Source organism: Hippocampus guttulatus, chromosome 1 (assembly GCF_054856545.1).
Source record: "Hippocampus guttulatus isolate MCC_2025c chromosome 1, RoL_Hgut_1.0, whole genome shotgun sequence".
Classification (NCBI taxonomy): domain Eukaryota; kingdom Metazoa; phylum Chordata; class Actinopteri; order Syngnathiformes; family Syngnathidae; genus Hippocampus; species Hippocampus guttulatus.
The window spans coordinates 19,359,789-19,381,784 of record NC_141261.1 but is presented as its reverse complement, the minus strand read 5'-3'; the positions used below and the strand labels follow the sequence as shown (position 1 = coordinate 19,381,784).

Here is a 21,996-nt window from a genome sequence, read left to right as displayed (position 1 = left end):
AATCTTCTTATCCTTTGCCAAAATTGTATTTTTCTTTATATGTATTTTCTTCCTTGACCGACACATAGAAAACTGTATATTTTCAATTTCCATTTTAATTTGAACATTACCTGATTTACATGTTCGAAATAAAGACAATAATTTTGATTCGGTTTATTCATGACAATAGGACAGGACTGTTTTAAACCAGCCGCAACTGCCTTTTATTGAATACAAACTCTACAGAAGATTTCAAAAAAATATACAGTACTTTTCTACTAACAGTTTAAATGAATGTTTAAAAAAAAGTATCAAAAATAAGCTAACTTGTTTAATGCTAGCAATGAAGTACTAAAATGCAAAAACCTTCTCAGTTGTAATTTTGTTAAATGAAAGGATCAAAAAAAATCTATGAGACATGATAACTCTATGGATGAATATGCTCTAAAACTGGTGTCAGCATTTTGACAAAACACACTCAAAAAGAGCAGGTTCAAACATACAACAGGAACATTTTTATGAGTGAAACATGTAAACAGTTCTCTTTTGGTCCCTTAAGAAAAAAAACAAGTAAACACAGACACTGAGTAGAACTTTTTTGTGTGTGTTGTCATTGTGAAAAGAATGTTCCAAACGTTCCAGTGATTAAAGACAATAGAAAGAAAAGATATTTCTTTGAGGTAATATAAGTTTGGTTTTGGTGACAGCCACAACACACCCACAAAAACAAACAAAAAAAAAAAAACCCAACACATGTTCCGTTATGACACTTGGAACAATTACAGTAGTACTAAAAATACAAAAGCTTAAGCTCTGACAACTTTAAAGTCGTCAGTGCTTGTCGGCACAGAATACTGCGTGTTTTTGTCGACATTACAGTAAACAGATTCGCATCAAGATACTTCCCAAACAATAAGGACTTTTCAAAAACTGGGGTAAAAAATACACCAAGATTCACCCAATCATTTTGTTGTTCTTTTTGTTTGCATTCGCTTATTTCAAGTATTGTTACCATAGAGCAGGGGTCTCAAACTCAGTTCCTGGAGGGCCGCTGTCCCGCATGTTTTCCAAGTCTCCCTGTTGCAACACACCTGATTCAAATGAACAGGTTCAATGTCAGGCTTCCGCAGAGCTTGCTGATGATCTGATCATTTGAATCAGCTGTGTTGCAACAGGGAGACTTGGAAAACATGCAGGACAGCGGCCCTCCAGGAACTGAGTTTGAGACCCCTACCATAGAGGGACCTTTCAGGAAGATGAAGCTAACTTTTAAACACGATAATCATACCAAAAAATAAAACACGTAAGTCTATCAACTCCTCATTTTTTTAAAGAAAACATCAGACTGTCTTCTCGAACAAAGAGAACAAAAAGTAAATCAAGACCAGCTAAAACGTGAACTGAAAAAAAAGAAGAAAATCCTTAATCTCACTATCTTCCTTTGCTATCAATTCTTCCTAAAGAGTTCTCACAAAAAAACCTCCTTCCACAGCCTTGCTATTAACTACAAAAAGTGAAACAAAGGCATACTGGCCAAGGAAAAGGGACGGTAATACCAACATAGTCCCTCCAGACTAAAAATGACCTTGAAAGACTGCTAAGCTAATGTAAGGTGGTTTGGTTTCCATTTCCTGGTGATTGTCAGTGTCTATTTGCGGGTAATAAATGCCCATTTGTTGGTTGTGCCTAGTAACATGTATCTTACGTACAGTATTTGCTAATGACAGGTTTGTTGCTGGTGAGGGTGATGACTATTTCCTGATAACAAATTGTGTCAAAATTATGGTAATGGTTGGCCACAATGCAGTGGCGAAAGGCACTGTCTATTCGTTGGTGATGTCACATGTATGTTTCCTGGTGGTGTCTATGTGCTGTGATTTGCTGTGGTATCTGTTTTCAGGTTCTGGCCTCGATTTGATGATCACAGGGTATTGTGGTGTCAATTTGCTGGTGACGTAGGATCTTTGTGCTGGTTCGTGGTGGCATCTAGTCGCAGGCAAAGAAGTCTTTAAGGGGTGCGAAAAGATGCCGGATGACAGGGACGCTCCAGGACCGGCCTAGGAGTTTCTGCCGAGCACCTCTTCCCATGTTGGACACGTCTGTGTAGTGGACTGGGAAGCCAAAAATCCTGAAAGCATTTTTTTCAAAGTTACAACTTAAATCGTGCCTCCCTGAAGGTGCCAAAACTGAAGATTAGGATGCTAGAATGCAACTGTCAATCAAAGCTACCATCTGATTGACTGTGTGGTTACCTCTCCAACTCAGTGCACCATAAGATGTCCTCCTTTCCATTCATCAAGACTGGGAAGTGTTGGTCCTTTCCCTGTTTGATGGAGTTGGAGCGTGTGGTGATGGTGCGAACCTTACCAAACTGAAAAAGATGACGTTTTGTTTGTTAAAAAAAAAAAAGGAAAAAAAGGAAAAAGGCTCACATCTGCGATTCACTCACTTTAGCAACTCGTCCGTGTTCCAGGCAGTCCTGAAGCTCAAGCTTGTCCATTCCAGATGCACACAAAGGTCTGGAATGGAAAACACTCATGTCATTGTAATTATTATGCGGAATGTACTGTAGTCTTGCAGAATGTGTATATGGCCTAAAGCGGGTTTAGAGCCTTGTTTCGCACCTGTTCATACCCGGCAGGTTTCCCCAAAAGTATCGAGCCCGGTGGGCTGCAGAGACCTCAATGGCATCAATCATCACGGGGTTACACTGCAACCAACGCAAAGAATATATTTCTAATGAGCAACTCAAAAGAGCGAAAACAAAAAAATAATGATATTATTTGTGTGTGTTCGCAGTGGTGACAGCTATTGTCTATTTCAAGGAGACAGGGGGTGTCAATTGGCTTTGGTGATGGTGGAATCTCAGAGCTAGGAATGAGTGGTGTCTATTCCCGGGTGACGGGTGCGGTCTGTTTGCTGGTTTAAAATGGTGTCTATCAACTGGTGACAAGCGATATCGATTACTTGGGGACGTTTGGAGTGTGATGTGATGGGTGGTGTCTCGTAGCTGTGTGTGGCCTTCATTTGTAGGTGATGGGGGGTATCAATATGTTTGTAATAGTGGTGTCTACTTGCTGCTGCTGGTGGGGAAAGAAACAGTTTGCCTTCTGAAACGAGTATTGAACTTTTATGTACTGGGGGTCATGTGTGACGTCTATTTCCAACTCACGGGACGTTCCATTACATGGTGAATGGTGTTGAGAAGATAATTGGTTGATAAGAAGTAGTGTTGATGTGCTATTGACAAGTGGTGTCTATTTGCTGATAATGGGAGTGTGTATTTTTGGCCGGATCTTGTCTATTTCCTGGTGCCAAGGTGGCGTCTATTTACTGCGTGTGGCCTCAATTTGTTGATGGTAGAGTATTGATATGCTCCTGGTGGTGGTGTCTTTTTCATGGTGACAACTGGTGTCCATTTGCTGGCACTGAGTGTCAAACCTTTGAATTATGTTGATTTCATGACAAAAAATCAACCATAGAAAAAAAGGACATTTTAGGAGACCATCAAGCCTCTCACCTCCAGATATCGTGAGATATCCCGCTTGTCGTTGACACCCATGGCGACCACGTTCTCGAACATCCAGAAGAATGGACGATTCTCTCCTTCTTTGGGCTTGGCCTCGCTGAGCAAGCGGTAAAATTCAAAGAACAACCTCCCTGTGCCTTCTGGAGCGACAAAACCTCATGAGAGTAAGCTCACTGTCACATCAACGCACCATAATGACATTACGTTTCTCTTTCTACAGTGAACAACCATTTGCATATTTTTGGGGGGCGACACTATTTGTTGAAAAAAATTGCATGTTTGCTGTTTTGTGCAACCCAAAGTATATGAAAGTGAAACCCAAAGTATATTTTTGCTTTTCTTCCAAGTAGTTTAGTTTGCCTGTTTTCGTTAACATTTATTTCTCAACTCAATTTTATTTAAAAACTACCGCATCTGCATACCAAGGGCTGTACATAAACTGACAATCAGACATACAGAAATAAAAACAGTTAAAACAAAAAATAAAATTAACACGTAAACACAACAAAACACAAAAAGAATGCCAAGTCTCACAGTGAATCGAAAGCCAAAAAATAAAAATGTGTTTTCGGATGAGTTTAAAAGATGTACAAATGTATGTAATGTAAATTATGGATGTAAAATGCCAAAAGGTGACCTCAATGACTTTCAGTTTGTGTCACGTGTTTGTGAGCAAGTGACACAAACTGAAAGTCATTGTTTGTCCATGTCTGATAGCATGCGCTAGCATGCTATTTTGGCTAGTGGAATGTTCGCTAATACGACAGTTGAGCCTCGTGTGAAGGTGGTTTGTTTGTGTTGACTAACTCATTTTTTTTGTGTTCATACACACATACAGTTAATACATGCAAGAGCAATACCAATATGTTATTTAACTTCACATCTTGCCACTCTAAATATTTGAATTCCTGGAGACATAATCCAACTTGCTTTGTGAGATCCTCTGCTTTGCCGCCATTTTGAGGCATCTATAGGCAATTACAAATGCCTTTTCCGTGGGACATCAATTACTCGCATATTTTTTGCTGTTTGCAGCATATCCCTCCCTTAGCCGTCAAAGAGCAGGGGCTCACTGTACCTCAAATGCACCTTATTCACATCATATTTCTGGACTTACCAAAGAGGCCCTTCCTGGCTGGGTTGACAATAGACAGGTCGTTACATGGACTTCCTCCTATCACCAAATCAAATGGCCCCCATTCCTGAATCTGAGGAAGAGAAGCAGCACCGTGTCAAAAGAATGGAGAAACAGTTTTAAAGAAGTCCAACATGGTGTTCCATTGTGGCGTCATAGAACAACAACACTGTCAACATTTTGGCCCTCACGTTTTTCCTGGTGATGTCCCGAACATCGTGCACGTATTGGATCTTTCCTTCATGTCGGACCACGCCGACAGAGATGGAATCCTCACACACCTCGGATGCCACGTATTGGTCCACCTTAAAGCCCAGATCTCTTAGGACCAGGTAGCCTGCAAGCAGTAATACACAATTAATGTGAAGAGCTTATTATGCTTTTTTGTAGCGCTCTCCTGTCCCTGACTTACCGGTGGCGATGCCGTCAAACAGTGAGAGGACTCGGATTGGTCGCCTCTGTTCTGCTGGGACTGCCGGATAAATCTTTGGGGTCTCCTGGAAGGACAGTCAACAAATTAATAAGTGATCCTGCTTCATATATACCAGGGGTCTCAAACGTAATTTATGCGGGTGTTGCTGGAGATAGAATCTAGGCCACATCAAGATGTTGACAATGGTGACAGGTACTGTCTATGTCCTAGTAAAGGTTGACGTCAATTTCATGGTATCGTGGTTTCTGTTTGCTGCTACCAGGGGATGCCTATTTTTTGTGACATTTGTATCTACTTTAGGTGCTCGTGATGGCTGTTTGCTGGTACAAGCTGAAATTCAACTCACAAACTCCTGTCCGTTGTCATTGCCAAAGAACTCCTGCAGTTTGACGCTCCAGTCGTGGCGCCGCTTGAGGACGCCGTATGTCAGCAGTGGCTGGCACATGTAGCAGCGCCAAGGGTCCAAGAAGCGCGCATTGTTCGATGCCCCGCGGTGCACCAGAATGTCGAGACAGTCCACACAGAAACACCTGCAAGGGAGGCACAGTAGAAGCTTCAACAATTAGTCCTATGTGCGTGTAATATGACAAATAAGCCAAATTCCCAGATTTATGACATCAAATCTTAGCTTTGAGCTGCTCTTGACTGAATCCAACTGTGATAAACCTGAAAGGGCCACAAATTTACAAAGGCAGTTGGAATTTGGTAACCCGTTAAATAATCAACACATGCATTGCTGTTTTGATGTCCTGCTCGTGAAGACAAATCCAGAAAAAAAATCGACAAGCAATTTATGGGATGAAGAGTCTGGTTGAATGTTTTTTCAGTTTTTCAGTCCACCATGTCAGTCCAAAAATTCCACATGTCAAGGTTGACTGACTTTGACAATTGGGATACAAGACCAGACCAACAAGACAAACTGACACGAGGACAGAAGCTTGTGACCTATGTGCCACTCATTTAAACTTTCAAGCAGCATATGCCAAGCAAGCCATACAAATGGAATAAAGATATGGGTAATGTGCTTGGACAAGTTGGGACTGGAAAAAAATTGCAGACGGTGCTTCTGAAAAGAACCGAGTGAAGCAAGCGGCACTGGAGATGAGTGCAGTTGACAAGGGCCACAACCTCCATCCATCCATTTTCCGAACCGCTTGATCCTCACTAGGGTCACGGGGGGTGCTGGAGCCTATCCCAGCTGTCTTCGGGCAGTAGGCGGGGGACACCCTCAATCGGTTACCAGCCATTCGCAGGGCACACAGAGACGAACAACCATCCACGCTCACATTCACACCTAGGGACAATTTAGAGCGTTCAATCAGCCTGCCATGCATGTTTTTGGAATGTGGGAGGAAACCGGAGCACCCGGAGAAAACCCACGCAGGCCCGGGGAGAACATGCAAACTCCACACAGGGAGGCCGGAGCTGGAATTGAACCCGGTACCTCTGCACTGTGAAGTCGACGTGCTAACCACTGGACTACCGGGCCGCCCGGGCCACAACCTATCATTTTAAATTCTTCACCTCTTGCACTCATGATGAGGAGTGAAATGAATACAGCATGAACGTTAATAAATGTTTCGGTTTTAATTAAGAATAAAATGGACATTTTTGGCTTTGGTTTTGATTTCGATTAAGCCATCCGGAAAAAGCCATTATGTCATTGTGTTGCCATCTGTGGATGTGTGTGTGTGTGTGTGCGTGTGCAACCTGCAGCAGTTGGCGTTGCCGCACAGCAGAACCTCTCGGCCGCCGCAGCAGACGGTGCAGTAGGACTGGTAGCCGTCGTCGTCATACATGTAGGACGTCTCCAAGTACACGTCCTGCACAGACGTCGACTGCTACATTAGCTTCACTTGACAGCTAGCTAACACAAGCTTTTTGTACAGGGCATTGCAATCTTGCTCAACTGAGTGTAGGACATTGGAGTCCATCAATACTGTTTGCCAAGAACTGAATGAGGATGTTAACTACTACATTAGCTTCCTGTTCCCGTGTGAGCTTGGCTGTTACTGTGTGTTTTGAGTGTTCGCTGTTGCATTGTTACCTTGCACGTTTGGCACAGGCCTCCTTCAAAGAGCGGGTGGAAGGTTGCTGCTCTCATCTTGCCACACGAGAGACAGAACTCTGACACACACGCAACCCAACCGCTCAATGAGCACCTTACTATACAGTTCAGAAAGTGTGTCAAGTGAGAGAATTGTTTACCTTCGATACTTCTTTTATTCTTCAGGACTTCATTGACCATTTGTTCTGGATGAAGAACAAACATGACGATGAGATGCTGTCAATTGCATAGCTGCACGTGAAAACTTGGGCTGGGCGATACGTCTTTTAAATGTCGGTTTTACTGCAGCAATTTTCTTTTTTCCCCCGCTGCATTGGATTAAATTCCACTTTTTTTTTCTTTACGGATAACAATAAAACGTCTTTTATCAAAACATACAATCCCATTCAAAAGTTTGTGGCAACATTTACTGTGCTTTCATAAATTAGCTGCATGGATACGGTTTGAACTCCTGAAGAAGAAAGAACCAATTTAAGAAGAAATAATTTTGAATAAAATTGAACACTATTGGCCTTTTCATGATGATTGTAATGAATACAGTGATCCCTCGCTATTTTGTGGTTCGTTTATCGCGGCCTCAGTGCATCATGGATTTTTTCAAACATATTCATAAAAAAAAAAAAAATATATATATATATTTTCATATACATGGAGTACAGTACTGTATATGTTGCTCTATGTGACTCGCTGTTGTTTTGCAGCTTCTCGCGGACCGTTTCCGGACCTTTTGTGGACTTAAAAAAAATTCTATGTTTAATGGCTGCTACTTCATGGATTTTCGTTTATCGCGGGTGATTTTGGTCCCTATTAACCACGATAAACAAGGGATTACTTTATGTGTCAAAGTACTTGACCTAATTTGACGTATTTGATTTGAAATGAAAATAATGACAAAAGCTTGCACTATACCTCTCCATATATCCATCCATCCATCCATCCATCCATCCATCCATTTGCTAATCTCCTTATCCTCGTGAGGGTCATGGAGGTACTGGAGCCTATCCCAGGCGTCATCTGACAGTAGGCGGGGCACACTGAGCTGGTTGCTAGCCAATCGCAGGGCACACATAGGCAAACAACCATTCACACTTGCAGTCAAACCTCGGGACAATTTAGACCAGTCAAAGACTAAGAGACAATTTTTTAAAAACTGTTTTACTGCAAAAAGCCACATCGTACACATGGGCAAACATAAACATCACTCCATCCCTTCTTCACCCACACCAACAGGCACGCACACACGCACACACACCAAAATGTTTAATTTTCTTCGGTTTAAAAAAAAAAATAATAATAATCCAAGCGAACTTGTGTGTGAGGAGGAGAAATTGAGTGAATGTCGTATAGAATTGTCCAGAGAAGATTGACAAATTGCAAAGCCACTTCCACGGGGACAAACTGGGGACATTTTTTATCCATCCATAATCTGAACCTCTTATCCTCACGGGGGTCGGGGACATGTTCGAGCCTATCCCAGCTGTCATTGGGCAGTAGGTGGGGTACACCCTGATCTGGTTGCCAACCAATCGCAGGGATCACGTTGATGGACAACAACATTCACACTCATAATCACACCTAAGAACAATATTGTCTCCAGTTAAGCTACAATGTGTGTTTTTGTAATGTGGGAGGGAACCACAGTACTGTGCTTCCGATACTTAAAATCATTTATTTTTATTTGTTTCTGTGTCTGTCTTTGAAAACATGTCTCCAATTTGTCTATTAGCTAGTCCCTCAATCATTATGTTAACTATGTTTGAATTCCAAACACGTCTATTCAACAAGACAGAGTTCCGTTTCCGTTGGAAGCAATTTACCTCACTTAACACCTTCAAATTACAGCTAAAATCATTATTCAAGCCATTTACTCTGTTTTATCAATTGCTCTTGCTTTATCAAAAGACAAAGACAGATGTATTTAGTATTAGCATCCGGAAGCATGTACAAAGGTGAAAAGGTTGACTGTCATTGAACCTTACCTCTGCTGTATGACTCCTCAGGCCCAATCTTGCTCTTGCACACGCTGAGTCTGGGCTGCTTGGCACTGGGGGGATACTCAGGCAGGGACACGTCCAGGACTTCCATGTTAAGCGTGGCACTGTCTGCGCGCGCACGCATGCACACACACACACACGCACACGCGCACGCGCACACGCACGCGCACGCGCACGCACACGCACACGCACACGCACACACACACACACACACACACACACACACACACACACACACACACACACACAGTCAAGCCACCAGCAAATAGTGGCTGTGGCTGATCGGCCTCTGCTCACCAGCGCCGCGTTTGGGTTTGAGTCCCTCTTGGCCTTTGGGCAGGAAGCCTCCTTGCGCCCAGTCCATTAAGGGCTTAATTTGTTCATCCGGGTTGTCTGACTCACAGAGGGGGAACTTCTTCTCAGCCCGGATGCTGGCCATCTGGACCATCATGAGATGACATAACACAAATACAATCACTTCAACAATTCGCTGCTAGCAACTCTACCAGTGTTACTGCAATCATGTATGGTAATTTAGTTAACATGTCGCTCCGTTAGCAAATAATCTAAACAAAAACGTGAGTAATTGAGGCTCCCCAAAGCAATGTTTATTTATTGTCTACATTAATAGTTTAACGCATAAATATACTACAAACAATGATTCTCAAAATGGCATGCAGATTATTTAAAACAGAAACAATGCGCTGGAAGTTTGCATGTTTGTATATCTATCCATTCATTTAATATCAATCGACCTATTTGATGTATGAACTGGAGCCTATGGCAGCAATTGTAGTGCAAAGTGCAGTCTCACTGTGCTAGTGGCTGACCTTATCTTTCTTTTGGTATTGTGGACGGGTGAAGGTAAAAAGGGGCGTTTGCAGCATGTGGGAGTGAACACAGATGACTTACTTTGTACTTCCTAGCCATTCCCTTTAAAGTCAGTGTACTAGAGGCACACACAGTCTTTGACATTGTACAAGCAGAAATAGATTCCTGTATAGAGGTATGAGGCGAAAATTTACCTCTAGAGCTTGAAAGATGGCCCTGCGGTAGGACACCAGTTTGGTGTAAGATGCCTGATTGAAGAACTTGGCAAAGGCAGTGATGGAATCCAGCTTGTCAGCAGAGACCTGTGAGGACACAAAGATGGTCAGTCAGCTTATGTCAGGCTCGATGTGGCCTTTCATCTTCTGCTACTCACCTCGGAGAACTTCCCATCCCCGAACCACTGCAGCCACCTCATGCCGTGGTTGGCCTGCCGTTTCCCGGTAGCGCGCCAGGTCACCACCATGCCGGGCCACCAGGAGAAGCCCTTAATCTTCCCCCACACCAGCTCACCAACGCTAAAGCCCTTGTTGTCCTGCAGACACCCAGAGGAGGCAAAACGACTCACAGGCCGCACTTAAGTAGTTCCTTTAATTCAGGGGTGTCAAACTCATTTTTGTCGTGGGCCACATTGTAGTTACGGTTTCCCTTGGAGGGCCGTTGTGAATGTTGAGAAACCATATAAATGTTTAATCATCTCCACATATTACATACACAGCGCAAAACAAATTGATGGTTAACCAGTTTTAAAATCAGAAGTCAAGAATAATGACTGTTATTATGGAGTACATATGACAATTTGAAATTTTGGTTCAGACTTTAGCAAGCATCATGGAACTTGACATGCTTGATTTGCTTTTGCGGGCCACATAAAATGATGTGGCAGGCCAGATCTGGCCCCAGGGCCTTGACTTTGACATCTGTGCTTTAATTCCTTTATTTAACTCATTTAGTGTAATGGGCGTCCGTATTTGTCAACTGGAATCCAAACATTTGTGCCACAGACGAATGTATTCGTCAAAAGTTTTTTTTCAGTGGGTGAGCACAGAAGTGGTGTGAGTTTCAGATCATTAGAGGTAATAAAAAGAAAAGAACAAATCAAATTTAGGCGGAGAATCTCAGCTTGTCAAGTTCATTATGAGGGAGACAAATGCCTACATGTGGAAAGTCGTATGGGTTTCGAAACTTCACACTCGAACAGAAGTATGTGTAGGTATGGCATTAACAGTGTATGTGTCGCAGTCGGTCCTTACGTTGTATTCAGTGTGGGCGTTGCAACTGGACATGGTGGTGGCGCTGCTTTGGGCTGAGTCTTTGGAGTCATGCTCCAACAACTCCAGACGTAGCAGCTCTGCGACCCCCTTGGATGAGTCCGCCCGAGAAGATGGGCCACACTGACGGAGGAAGCCAAGAGTGAGTAAGAGCTCCACAAGGTTCTCGCAATGAAAAACAGCCATACAACATGGACAACAATTTGGGGACACAGTCCAAAGTTGACTCCCAAGATCATCAAACTCTTTCAACATCAGCAACCTCACATATCAGGATTTTCCCTGCATTTAAAATTATGTGATGGCCACCTCCAGCTAATTTTGTGTCTCCCACAACCCGACCGATCGATATCGCTCAACACAGCGTCAGGCTCCTGCTGCATTTTAACTGCAGTTGCAGCATTGCACCACTATTGAGGTGCTATACCAACAGCAGTGCAGAGTGAAGACCTGAAGCAACAACCGAAGAAGAAACAGATCAAATCATGGTTTTCCCCGCTAGTCGGTGCTATTAAGAATAAGAAAACCTTTATTAGTCTCGCAATGGAGAAATTCCCAATTCACAGCAGCAAAGTAAAATATAGGAGCTGCTGGAAAGGCAGCCACTCTCGCGGCGCCATTTTGAAGTCAAAATAAAAGCAAGGCTCATGAGAGCACTTGCCGACGGCTGCCTACTCGGGCGCCATCTTGCAGGCCATATTTACAAATGGGTAAATATGGCCTTTTTCCCCTTTTTTTTGCCTCCAAGCATGCCATGTTTAATAAAATAAAAGTATCGTTCGTGTCAACGTAGCTTTTATGAGTTTTAGAGGTGCAGAGAAATCAGCCTTTTTTTTCGTGGTTTTTTTTTAAAGCAAGGAGCAAAAGTCAAGGAGGGACGATGACGGAATGGTACCCAGGTTGCAGACGAAAGACGGAGGATGGACTGGCAAAATAGTGTGAAGTGCCATTCTCTGTGAATACAGTTGTCACATACACATCTGGTCTCATTAGCTGATATTCTAAATATGTGCACAGATATTTTGATTCTTTGATATTATTCTTTGATTCCCCCATTCAGGAGTAATACACTTTTTCTATCTTAGTTCATGTTTTCACCATATTGGCGATGACCTCGTGTTTCCGTGTCTGTCTGCGAGGTTTGGCGTGCGGCATCAGACCAGCCTGGAAGATGGTTCGAGTGCGCGGCCTCTCTCTCAAAGCAAGCTGAGTCTTGTTCTAAATACACGCACATAAACACCCCCCCACCCCCGCGCGCGCACGCACACACACACGCACAGCGTGCGTTGATTAATGCGGATTCAGCGTTGGTTCATGAGGATTCGTGTTGTCCGCTTACGCCCGCCGTACTTTATTATACGGGTCCCAGTCACCATCATCGCCCTCGGACCTCTTCCTGGTCCTAGCCCGTCTTTCCAGATCATCTGATGAGACAAAGAAATGGAACTGAATGAATAAAAAATCAATTACATTTAATTTTGGTATAGAATATCATTTTCAACCAAGTTTGGTTTCATTTTAAAAATATATATTTAAGATATAAATGAGGACAATCAATTAAAATTAAAGAATAAAATAATATGTATATATTACTATATACAATATTCCATTACACAGTATGACAAATAAAAAACATTAAAATATATTTGAATCAAAATTAAATGTAAATACATGCTATAATAAAGGCGTGAAAATAAAATAAATTAATAAACAATCAAATTGAACATTGCAAATGTATTCAAGTATAATACATTAAAATAATAAACATAATTCAATAGAAACTCAATTCAAAGAAAATACAAAAAATAAATACATTAATAAATACAAAATAAATACTGTGCATTAAGATTATATGATAATGTTTTTAATTATACCCCGAGGTGATGAGGCACCCCCGCTCTGTTTGGGGCTGAAGGGCGACGGTGGCTCAGCCCCTGCCAGTGGGCTCCTCTCATTGGTCAGCTCCACGCCGCTGTCATTCTCCAACATGCCCTCCGGCGGCGGCTGGATCACCTTCGCCTTGGGTGGAGAAAAAAATATGCATGTATCAACAAATTGTACACATACACACGCGCGCATGCACGCACGTACACACACACGCGCACACACACACACACACACACTAACGTATGTGAACTCTTTATTTTTATTCCAATAGTGCTTAAGTATGAGCATACACTTATTTGACACTTCATATAGTCAGTGTAGAAAGACAAAAAGGAAAGAAATTGTGAAAATTACTCAGCATTCACTTTCACTTACATCAATTTCTTGGAAAATGTCTTTTATTTTGCTTCCTCCGTCTTTCATTTTGATCACTTTTACCCTCTCTTCCAGCGTCAGAGCTCTTGTCTTAGCTGCTTGACATCCAATGGTCCGTTATGTAGCCATTTTAGCAATGCAACGTTCTTGCTGTGTCTGAAACTAACAATAACAAATACTTCCTGGACTACTGCGCATGTGGAAATCAATGTGGTGGTTGCTGTTGCCATTTCCGAACGAAGCAGTAGAGGTCACTGTTGGATTAGACTTTGTTGTAGTGAATCTTGTCGGAGGCAAGAGCAGAGAAAAAGATTTCGTATAACGCAACAGGGTTTTTTTTTCATTGTATAAGGGGGCAGGAAAGTGAGAATGGTGTTAATGCATGAAGATTTTTTCACACTCGGGGTATTTTCGTTGTAGGTTTCGTTGTAGAGGAGTTTCATTGTATAATCTAGAGAATTTAATGTGAAGTGCAGACAGAATAGTCAGCAGCATTGTAATAAATATACTGCACATGAATCAATACATGTAATCTAATACAGTACATATCATAAGCGATCACAAATAGATATATGCGCAGACGTCAATATGAACAGCAGCAAGAATAGTAAGCAGCATTGGATGTAGCAAAAAAATAAGTATATGATCACTGCAATTAGTCTATGAACAAGCAGTACAGGATACATTTATCGCTGCTGACTATACTTGCTGTTCACATTCACAACTACAGTATAAGTAAAGGATCAATGTATTGGTGCTCGCAATTTGATTTATTAGTCTTTCATTCTATACTTTCTAAATGAAGTTGTTCCTTATACTATGAAGGGACAAAATAGAAGAGGTTAAAACATGTTTTAGCTTGAAGCTTGGCGCGCCAAGGAAGAGCTGCGAGTCAGGAATGCAATCCGGGGAAGCCGAGCAGAACTATTTTGTTTGGCTGCATGCTCTATGACACATTTGATTGTCAGATGGTCGAGTGCCACACTAAATTAGATCAATCTTTGGTGTGTTTGATGTCTGAAAAGGTGCAGAGGAGACACCCTTGAAGAAATCACCTCAAGGAATATTTGAGCAGAACCTTCCAAATCTGACTGGGACACCTAGACAGTCACACAGGTGCAGTCAGAGACTTCTCCACGGGCTGATGATATCTTGCTGTATGATAACATACCGACTGTTAGCATGTTAGCATTGAATCAACTGCCATTACAAATGATTCCTGATTACAGGGACATATGTCCACATCTATATATATTTTTAATCGATCTGCCTCGGCACTTTTTCAACTCAGGCTGCTATCTTTCTACATGTTAGCACAGCAATTGTAAGCATTTGATCAAGCCTCAATCTAAACTCTACTTGACCTCAAGGCATAACAGGAAATAAAAACAAAAAAAAGTTGCATCTGACAGAGGCTGTCATCAATCATTAGCGAGCTTGTCAAAAGGCAAGACAATCAGCAACAAACGCAAGTGATCCGCAGAAGGAGCAACTTGTAGCGTGCTTCCCGCTGTGGGTGAAGGTGTTTCAAGTGGGCCACGTGACTAAATACTAGCAACTACGGAGCGCCTGTCAAGGAATCTCTCAAGGTAGCTGAAAATATGCTAATTATACACGGTAAGATGGCTTGTAACTGCTAATGGAGGGATGCTCACGGATGTACATACTGTACACTACTCATTTAATGTCAAGGATATTTAAAATTTCTGGATGAACCTAAAATACACTGTAACCTTTATGGGTGAACTTCATTTGACCTATTGTAAACTTTTGTACATACAATTGCTGAATGCTACACCATTTTTTGTTGTTTCACAAGGGGCGAAACGACAAACTTCACAAACAGGTGCTTGATGCAAGACTTAACACATTGACATGGATTTCACATTTTGGGGGCCGTTGAAAACAGAAATCAAATAGGAGCAGATGGTGGAAGGAAGCAGACCCCCTCTAACACCCTGTCCAGACTAAAGTGATTTATGAGCGTGAAAAAGAGGAACAAACGCCAACGGCTACCACCACATTTCACTCTGTGAAGCTTTTGAGTGAAAGGGGCCAAGGTGAGCAAAGTGACGTTAGCAAGAGCTCAGTTCAGAATACATGACAGGACGGTAAAGCTTTATCAAGTTCCTTTATCTTGTTTTATTAGCACAGCAACTGTTACCATCGCTTTTCAGCGATTCTTATTAGAAATAGAACCTGAAAGTTGGACAGATATGAAATCCTAATCCATCTATCTTAGTGCTTTCATGACTTAGGTTGCTATTTTACCATACTGTAGCGATGACAAACGTGTTGTCGAGTAGCCCGCGAGCCTATTCTAAAAAAAGCTCACCAGTGACGGAACATTGTGATTTTCTACATATAGTACTGTATTTTCCACAATAAAAGGCGCACTGGATTATGAGGCGCACCTTCAATGAATGGCCTATTTTGTATTTTTTTTTTCATACATTGTGCCCACCGCATTATAAGACGCAATCTACAATGCATCCACTAGATGGAGCTATGCTTAAGGAAACGCCAACAGAACGATCAGATGTCAGTAAAACTTAATTCATAAATCAGCGACACAGTTCACTTAACCAACAGCAGGTTATAACATTGACTCATTAACTTTGAAAACTCTCTTGCTGCTGCTCTATTTCCGTGTTCAACTGCATAACCGATCGCCTTAAGTTTGAACTATGCGTTGTCAGCATGTCTCGAGCAAGGAGCCATTTTGGGGGGTCGAAATATTACCGTAATGACCATACACAAGGTGCATCATATTTTAAGGCGCGCTGTGAGCTTTTAAGAAAATGGAAGGCTTATACATGTGCCTTTTAGTGCGGAAAATACAGTATTTTTCTGTTTAAAATGTAAACACAAGTAAAGCTTTCAATAAATAAAGTGTTGCATATTTATATTTATGCTTAATAAAGATAAACTTTTTCAAGGTAATTTCATAAAATGCATTTCTGAAGCGTGTATCAAACTGTAGCCCTTTTCCATTGTACTGTTGAGTGAAAGAATCACAATGCCCAACCTCGTTGAATGGTTGCTGGTCTGTTCGGAGCATGTACATGTATTTGGATGAACTAGTCAGTGGCACAAAAAAGGTTGGGGACCACTGATGTAGTGTGGTACAGTATTCTGTTGATAGTGTATATCATACACATAACTGCACTGAATGCAATGCGGACGGCATGGCCAGATGTGAGACTTACCATAGCGGCCATGTTGTTGTTGGTCTCCATGGGGACAGCAGAGTATTGATCAGAGGGCATCGCTGTTGCGGTGGCGGATGGTAGTGATGACCTTTTTTCAAACCTATCAATCAAGAAATCAAGCAATCAAACCAGTGATCTTTTTTATACAGTATTTCAATATGATTGTATATGTCAAAATAAACATGAAATTGTGACTGAATTATTCACATCAATTAATTTATGTATAAAATAGTCCATTAATAAATCCGAATGTGAAATATCAAAATATTAGCATTGCAGGCTACAAACTGTGAGTCATGACTGATTTATTTCTCTTTATTTTATTCTCTTTTTAAAAAAAATAAATTTATGGTGTATTTAAGTGTTTATTGTCACTTCTCATTTTCTGGCACAGCAACACATTAAACCACCAGGAACTCATTGCTGCTTTATCTTATTTAACAAAATTAATAGTTTTATAAATGACATGAAACAAATACATCATTGGTAAAATCAATATTTAAATAAATACTACTATGTGTCATAATCTTTTGTCTTTCAATTAATTAATTGAAATTTTAAGGATGTTTATTGATTACATTTAACTGTGAAAGGCCACGGTAATTTACTTGCCGTGGTTTGCCCTTTTAGCATGGGTTAAAGTGACCCGTCGACTTGAAGAAATACAAAAAAAACAAGCACTGACATGCCGAAATGAACCTCCGACAAAGCCAAAAAACACGCCACCGTGTGTTCGAGCCACCTTCTTTTTTGCATTGTGTGAGGATTAATTACATTCAGCCTGCATGCACATGAGCAGCATAAGTCAACACTAGACTGTGTGTGCGTGTGTGTGTGTGTGTGTGTGTGTGTGTATACATGCCAGCAGACCTCAGGAAACCCTCAGCTTCTTCGAAAATATCCATCACAAACACAAACATTACAAGAGGGGAAAATTCCATGAGAGATGAAATTCTCAGAAAATTTGACATCACGATTGTGTTGAACCGAATGATCACTTTTGTTGAATCCTGGCATATTTGTGGTTCAGCATTCGCAAATTCACAAATTTGTTTTGGTCTCTCAACCTATCCTCTTGTTATGCGCTGAAAATCTTACCGAATCACTGTTTTTGTCCTCAGGCCAGAGGAATAAAATTATTACTTTGAAGCCATCTTGTGGATTCGGTGGTATTGTTTTATTAAATTGTTTATCTGTCTTTGTTGCTGCTACTTCAATGCATGGTCAAAAGAGAAACTGAAAGTATGGACCTCTTAGAATTCTCGTTTTTGCCGAGGAAATTTCCTTTCCTGTCCTTTGCAAGCGAGATGACCAGGACGTACTTAAAGGATAGGATCATTTGAATTCTACAAATGCTGAGGAAAGGTGTCGAGCTGCAATTTTGAAGGCCCCTTAGTCATCGACTACTCCTGAAGAACCTTTGCAAAAGGATTTCACTCACAATTCTTTAAGGCAGCAACATTTAAAGCAACAGGAAAACGACGTTGGCAGACACTCGATGCACTTATATGCTTTCAATCAAAACAGATTTTCATGTTAAAATCTTGTTTGTTAAACTCGTAGTAGCGACTTGTCATTGCTGAAAATTTTAACAACAAATTTCACTTCAACATAGCAAGCAAGTTCATTATCTATTTTGCAGAGCATAATTTATGTTGTTATCGGTATCGTAGTAGTGGAGCATTTTTTTCCGACTCAAAGGACAAACCTACAGTATTGACATTTTTTTACATGAACTTTTTACTAAAGCAGTGGGTGCAACAACAGAGGTACCAGAGGGGCCCATCAAGAGGTGGGGGGGCATCGAGGGAAGGGGGGGTCCACATCAAAGACTGCTGGCTGGAGATTATGGAAGGGTTTGTTCACTTCCTAAACGTGTGTGCGTGTAGAGTTCAATTTGTATGCGTGTGTGTGTGTGTGTGTGTGTGTGTGTGTGTGTGTGTGTGTGTGTGTGTGTGTGTGTGGAGGGGCGGGGGCATGGGTTCACGCTGGGGGCCAAATTCCTTGTCAGTCATGTACTTTGGGATCACTTTATGCTCGGTCTACTCAACAAAATGGCAGCCATTCTGCATGCAGGCGTCTAACGTGACTCTGCTGAGCAAAAACATACTTCCTGTATAGGCTTCACATAGGGTGGACCCCCAGTCCCTTTGCAGTCTCAAATCTCAGTATGCTAAAATTGACAAAAAAGTGTGTATGGGTGTATATTTGTACTGTATTTGTCCATGTGTCTACTGCATGTGCTACAGGCACGGTCTGCTACAACAGTGGTTCTCAAATCATTTTACACCAAGTACCACTTTTTTAATTAGGAAAGATAGCAGTACATAATATTGTACTTTATAAAAAAACAGACAGTCATAACAAAATGATCTAGAAAAAAACATTTTTGCGACACTGCATCAACTGAATGATGATGGGCCTGGTGGGCCTGTCATGGCCGCCTTTGGGTACCATAATCACCTTGCCAAACCGCACGACTTTTTTGTCGTTCATGCTGTCAGACTATCAGATAAATATTCTTCTGTGTCTTGGACTGGGTGAAATGTCTCACTCCAAGTCCATCACTGACCAGACCCAGCCCAATTGTTGCGTGCTTCCGTCAGAAATGAGTCCATCGACACAGGTCCGTGGGGAAGGAGGGACAAGCAGCTGTCTAAATCATGTTCACGGAGGCATTATTTCCATGTACGTTGTTTCTATGTTCAGAAAAGGCATACAAAATAAATAAAATAAATCATGGACGCGTTCCTGGTTGGTGGGGGGAAGGCGGTATGGAATATCTATTCTCCAAAAAGAACTTGAGGTAATACATTTGTGTTCAATGCACCTTGTTTGCTAATTAGTTACTAGCTTTGCAGTTAACAAACTTAGCATGAGTTGAAAAGCTATGTATACTTGGCAATATTTCCCATTTTGTTGAAGTCACTTTTTAAATACGGTACGCCACATTCTGATTGTGTGTGCCACATCCAGTCTCTCGTCATCAGTAGGAGGGAATTGTCTTCCTATTAGTCAATGCCGAAAAACCAATCAAAGGACAACGTAGGATATGTCACACTATGCAGCAACACGAACAAAAATTCGGACAAGCCAGACTTTCGGCGTCGACTTCATATAGCAGCCCAGACGCCTCACAACCAACCAATCGTTGAGTATGTCACACTATGTCGGGAGTGCTGTTGGTTTACCTACTGTCTTCCTGAAACGTTTGGGTTAAATCTGTTGCTTCAAGGGTTATAGACCTGCAACAGAGATGCTATTTAAAGCTGGAATCAAGGTATCTGACTGAAATACTAAGCTATATGGTTGATTCAAGGTCATGAGGTCTAATTCTCTTTGTTTTATGTTTAGTTTGATTGTAAACTTCAACTGGGGTGACAATAACCGACTTGAAACCTCTTGGCTTTTTTTGTAATTTGCTCTAGTGCTGCTTATTGTGAAGGGAGTTAAGTTAGCTGACAACATACAGCATATCTGAAGTCTTTTCCACTGTAGTCTTGTGCATGATATTTGGGTCAAAAATTTCCAACGTATGCTAAATCACTGCTTTTGGAACATATGAGTGAGCACCATGTCTTGACATCTGTGATTGTCTTCCACCGTCCTCCTTTCTTGTGATAATGACAACAGTGTGAAAAGTATTAACAAATCTGAGTTTTTATGTGAAGGCCATAACACCCACCCTTAGTAGCTATAAAATGAAAATGACAGAAAGTACACCAAATAGACCAGCCTTGTAAATGATATTTGGGTCAAAAGTTTTAAACCTATGCTAAATCACTGCTTTTGTATCATACAGTATTAATGAGCACCATGTCTTGACATCTGTGGTTGTCTTCCACCATCCTCCTTTCTTGTGATAATGACAACAATGTGAAAATTATTAACAAAATCAGACATTTTAGGTGAAGGTCATATCACCCAGCCCTAGTAAGTATAAAATTAAAACTACAGTATAAAGTACACCAAATAGACCAGCCTTGTAAATGATATTTGGGTCAAATGTTTTAAACCTATGCTAAATCACTGCTTTTGTATCATACAGTATTAATGAGCACCATGTCTTGACATCTGTGGTTGTCTTCCACCATCCTCCTTTCTTGTGATAATGACAACAATGTGAAAATTATTAACAAAATCAGACATTTTAGGTGAAGGTCATATCACCCAGCCCTAGTAAGTATAAAATTAAAACTACAGTATAAAGTACACCAAATGGTGTTTTTTTTTTTCAAAAAATTTTTTCAAAATCATTTTGTTTCAATTTGAGCTTAAAAGTTGGCCCACTCGTGTTCTCCTGAGGGCAATTCAGCCAAAGACAGCGTGGACTTCAGCGTCCACAAGTCTCACCGCCATTTCGACTCAAGTTTTCTGCTTAATACTCAAACCATTTACTAGGTTTACAAAAACAAGAACGTGTCGGAAGGGCAGAAAAGTTTCGACACCTACACGTGCGTGTGCGTCCTGTGCTGTAAAGCATGCATGCATGGAACACGCCACATTGTCGTAACGCGTCAATTACAGTAAAATAGTCAGGTGGACATTATCATGTGTATATGGAAAGGAAAACACTTACATAAGCATCCAGGATTAAAATAATTGCGCTTTCTCGCCGTGCAATGTTCCACAAGTGGACGTTGTTGTGCACGAGTTTATCACGCAGAGGGAACGTGCTACTGCAGATCCCCACGGTCTCACTGCCGCGCTTTCAATCACCCCCCAAGGAGCACCCACTTCTCGGCCACCTCCTCCGTGGCGGGCGGGGCGTTCTCTCTTCCATTGCGAAAAAAGCCAACCCGCAGGTGAACTTATGGCCTCAGGTTTCACCAGGTGTGGCACAACTTTTGTGCTCAAATGGAGAGTTGGACCAGGAAGTCGATGAGGTTAAAAATAATAATGGTTACATGTAACGCGTGTAAAATAGCTTACAATTAATTCATTAATTATACTCTGCACATTGTCGCACAGCTCTCAGTGGGTGGTACTACGGCACAATGATACCCTTACAACGTCTTTCGATACTTGTATGTCATGTCCTTGTTTATCATAGTTGCTTGTTGTTGCAATACTAGTGTAGCCTGTAATACTGGAATCAAATTCCTTGTGTTTTCTACATACATGGCTAAGAAAGATGATTTTGATTCTGATGAATTAACTAATAGTTAAAAACGAATTTCTCAGATTCAAATTTATACACGGCGGCCCGGTAGTCCAGTGGTTAGCACGTCGGCTTCACAGTGCAGAGGTACCGGGTTCGATTCCAGCTCCGGCCTCCCTGTGTG

The 21,996-nt window shown here is 41.5% G+C and overlaps 1 protein-coding gene across 3 annotated transcripts; it reads right to left on the bottom strand.

Moving 5' to 3' along the window:
* Positions 1-177: 177 nt before the first annotated feature.
* On the bottom strand, positions 178-21,445 carry dnmt3bb.1 (DNA (cytosine-5-)-methyltransferase 3 beta, duplicate b.1). Of its 3 annotated transcripts, none has more exons than XM_086116867.1 (22): positions 21,291-21,445; positions 16,709-16,811; positions 13,112-13,256; positions 12,588-12,661; positions 12,336-12,455; positions 11,220-11,360; positions 10,343-10,501; positions 10,164-10,271; positions 9,436-9,577; positions 9,124-9,246; positions 7,285-7,329; positions 7,124-7,203; positions 6,787-6,899; positions 5,423-5,606; positions 5,056-5,140; positions 4,835-4,980; positions 4,626-4,716; positions 3,500-3,648; positions 2,604-2,689; positions 2,429-2,498; positions 2,232-2,350; positions 178-2,107 (listed from the first exon to the last, which is right to left on the bottom strand). In XM_086116867.1, the coding sequence occupies exons 1-22, from the start codon at positions 21,296-21,298 to the stop codon at positions 1,966-1,968; spliced, it is 2,433 nt and encodes an 810-aa protein (XP_085972993.1). In that variant the 5' UTR covers positions 21,299-21,445; the 3' UTR covers positions 178-1,965. The 3 variants fall into 3 exon arrangements, with proteins under 3 accessions (XP_085972993.1, XP_085973002.1, XP_085973010.1); XM_086116876.1 differs by having other exon boundaries at positions 3,500-3,645; XM_086116884.1 differs by having other exon boundaries at positions 12,351-12,455.
* Positions 21,446-21,996: the final 551 nt, after the last annotated feature.

Excerpts from the sequence above, each read along its gene's own strand:
- dnmt3bb.1 (XM_086116867.1), bottom strand. Across the intron at positions 13,257-16,708 it reads ACAACAACATGGCCGCTATG|GCGAAGGTGATCCAGCCGCC; the intron begins GTAAGTCTCACA and ends TCTCCACCCAAG. Across the intron at positions 4,981-5,055 it reads GTTTGACGGCATCGCCACCG|GCTACCTGGTCCTAAGAGAT; the intron begins GTAAGTCAGGGA and ends TACTGCTTGCAG.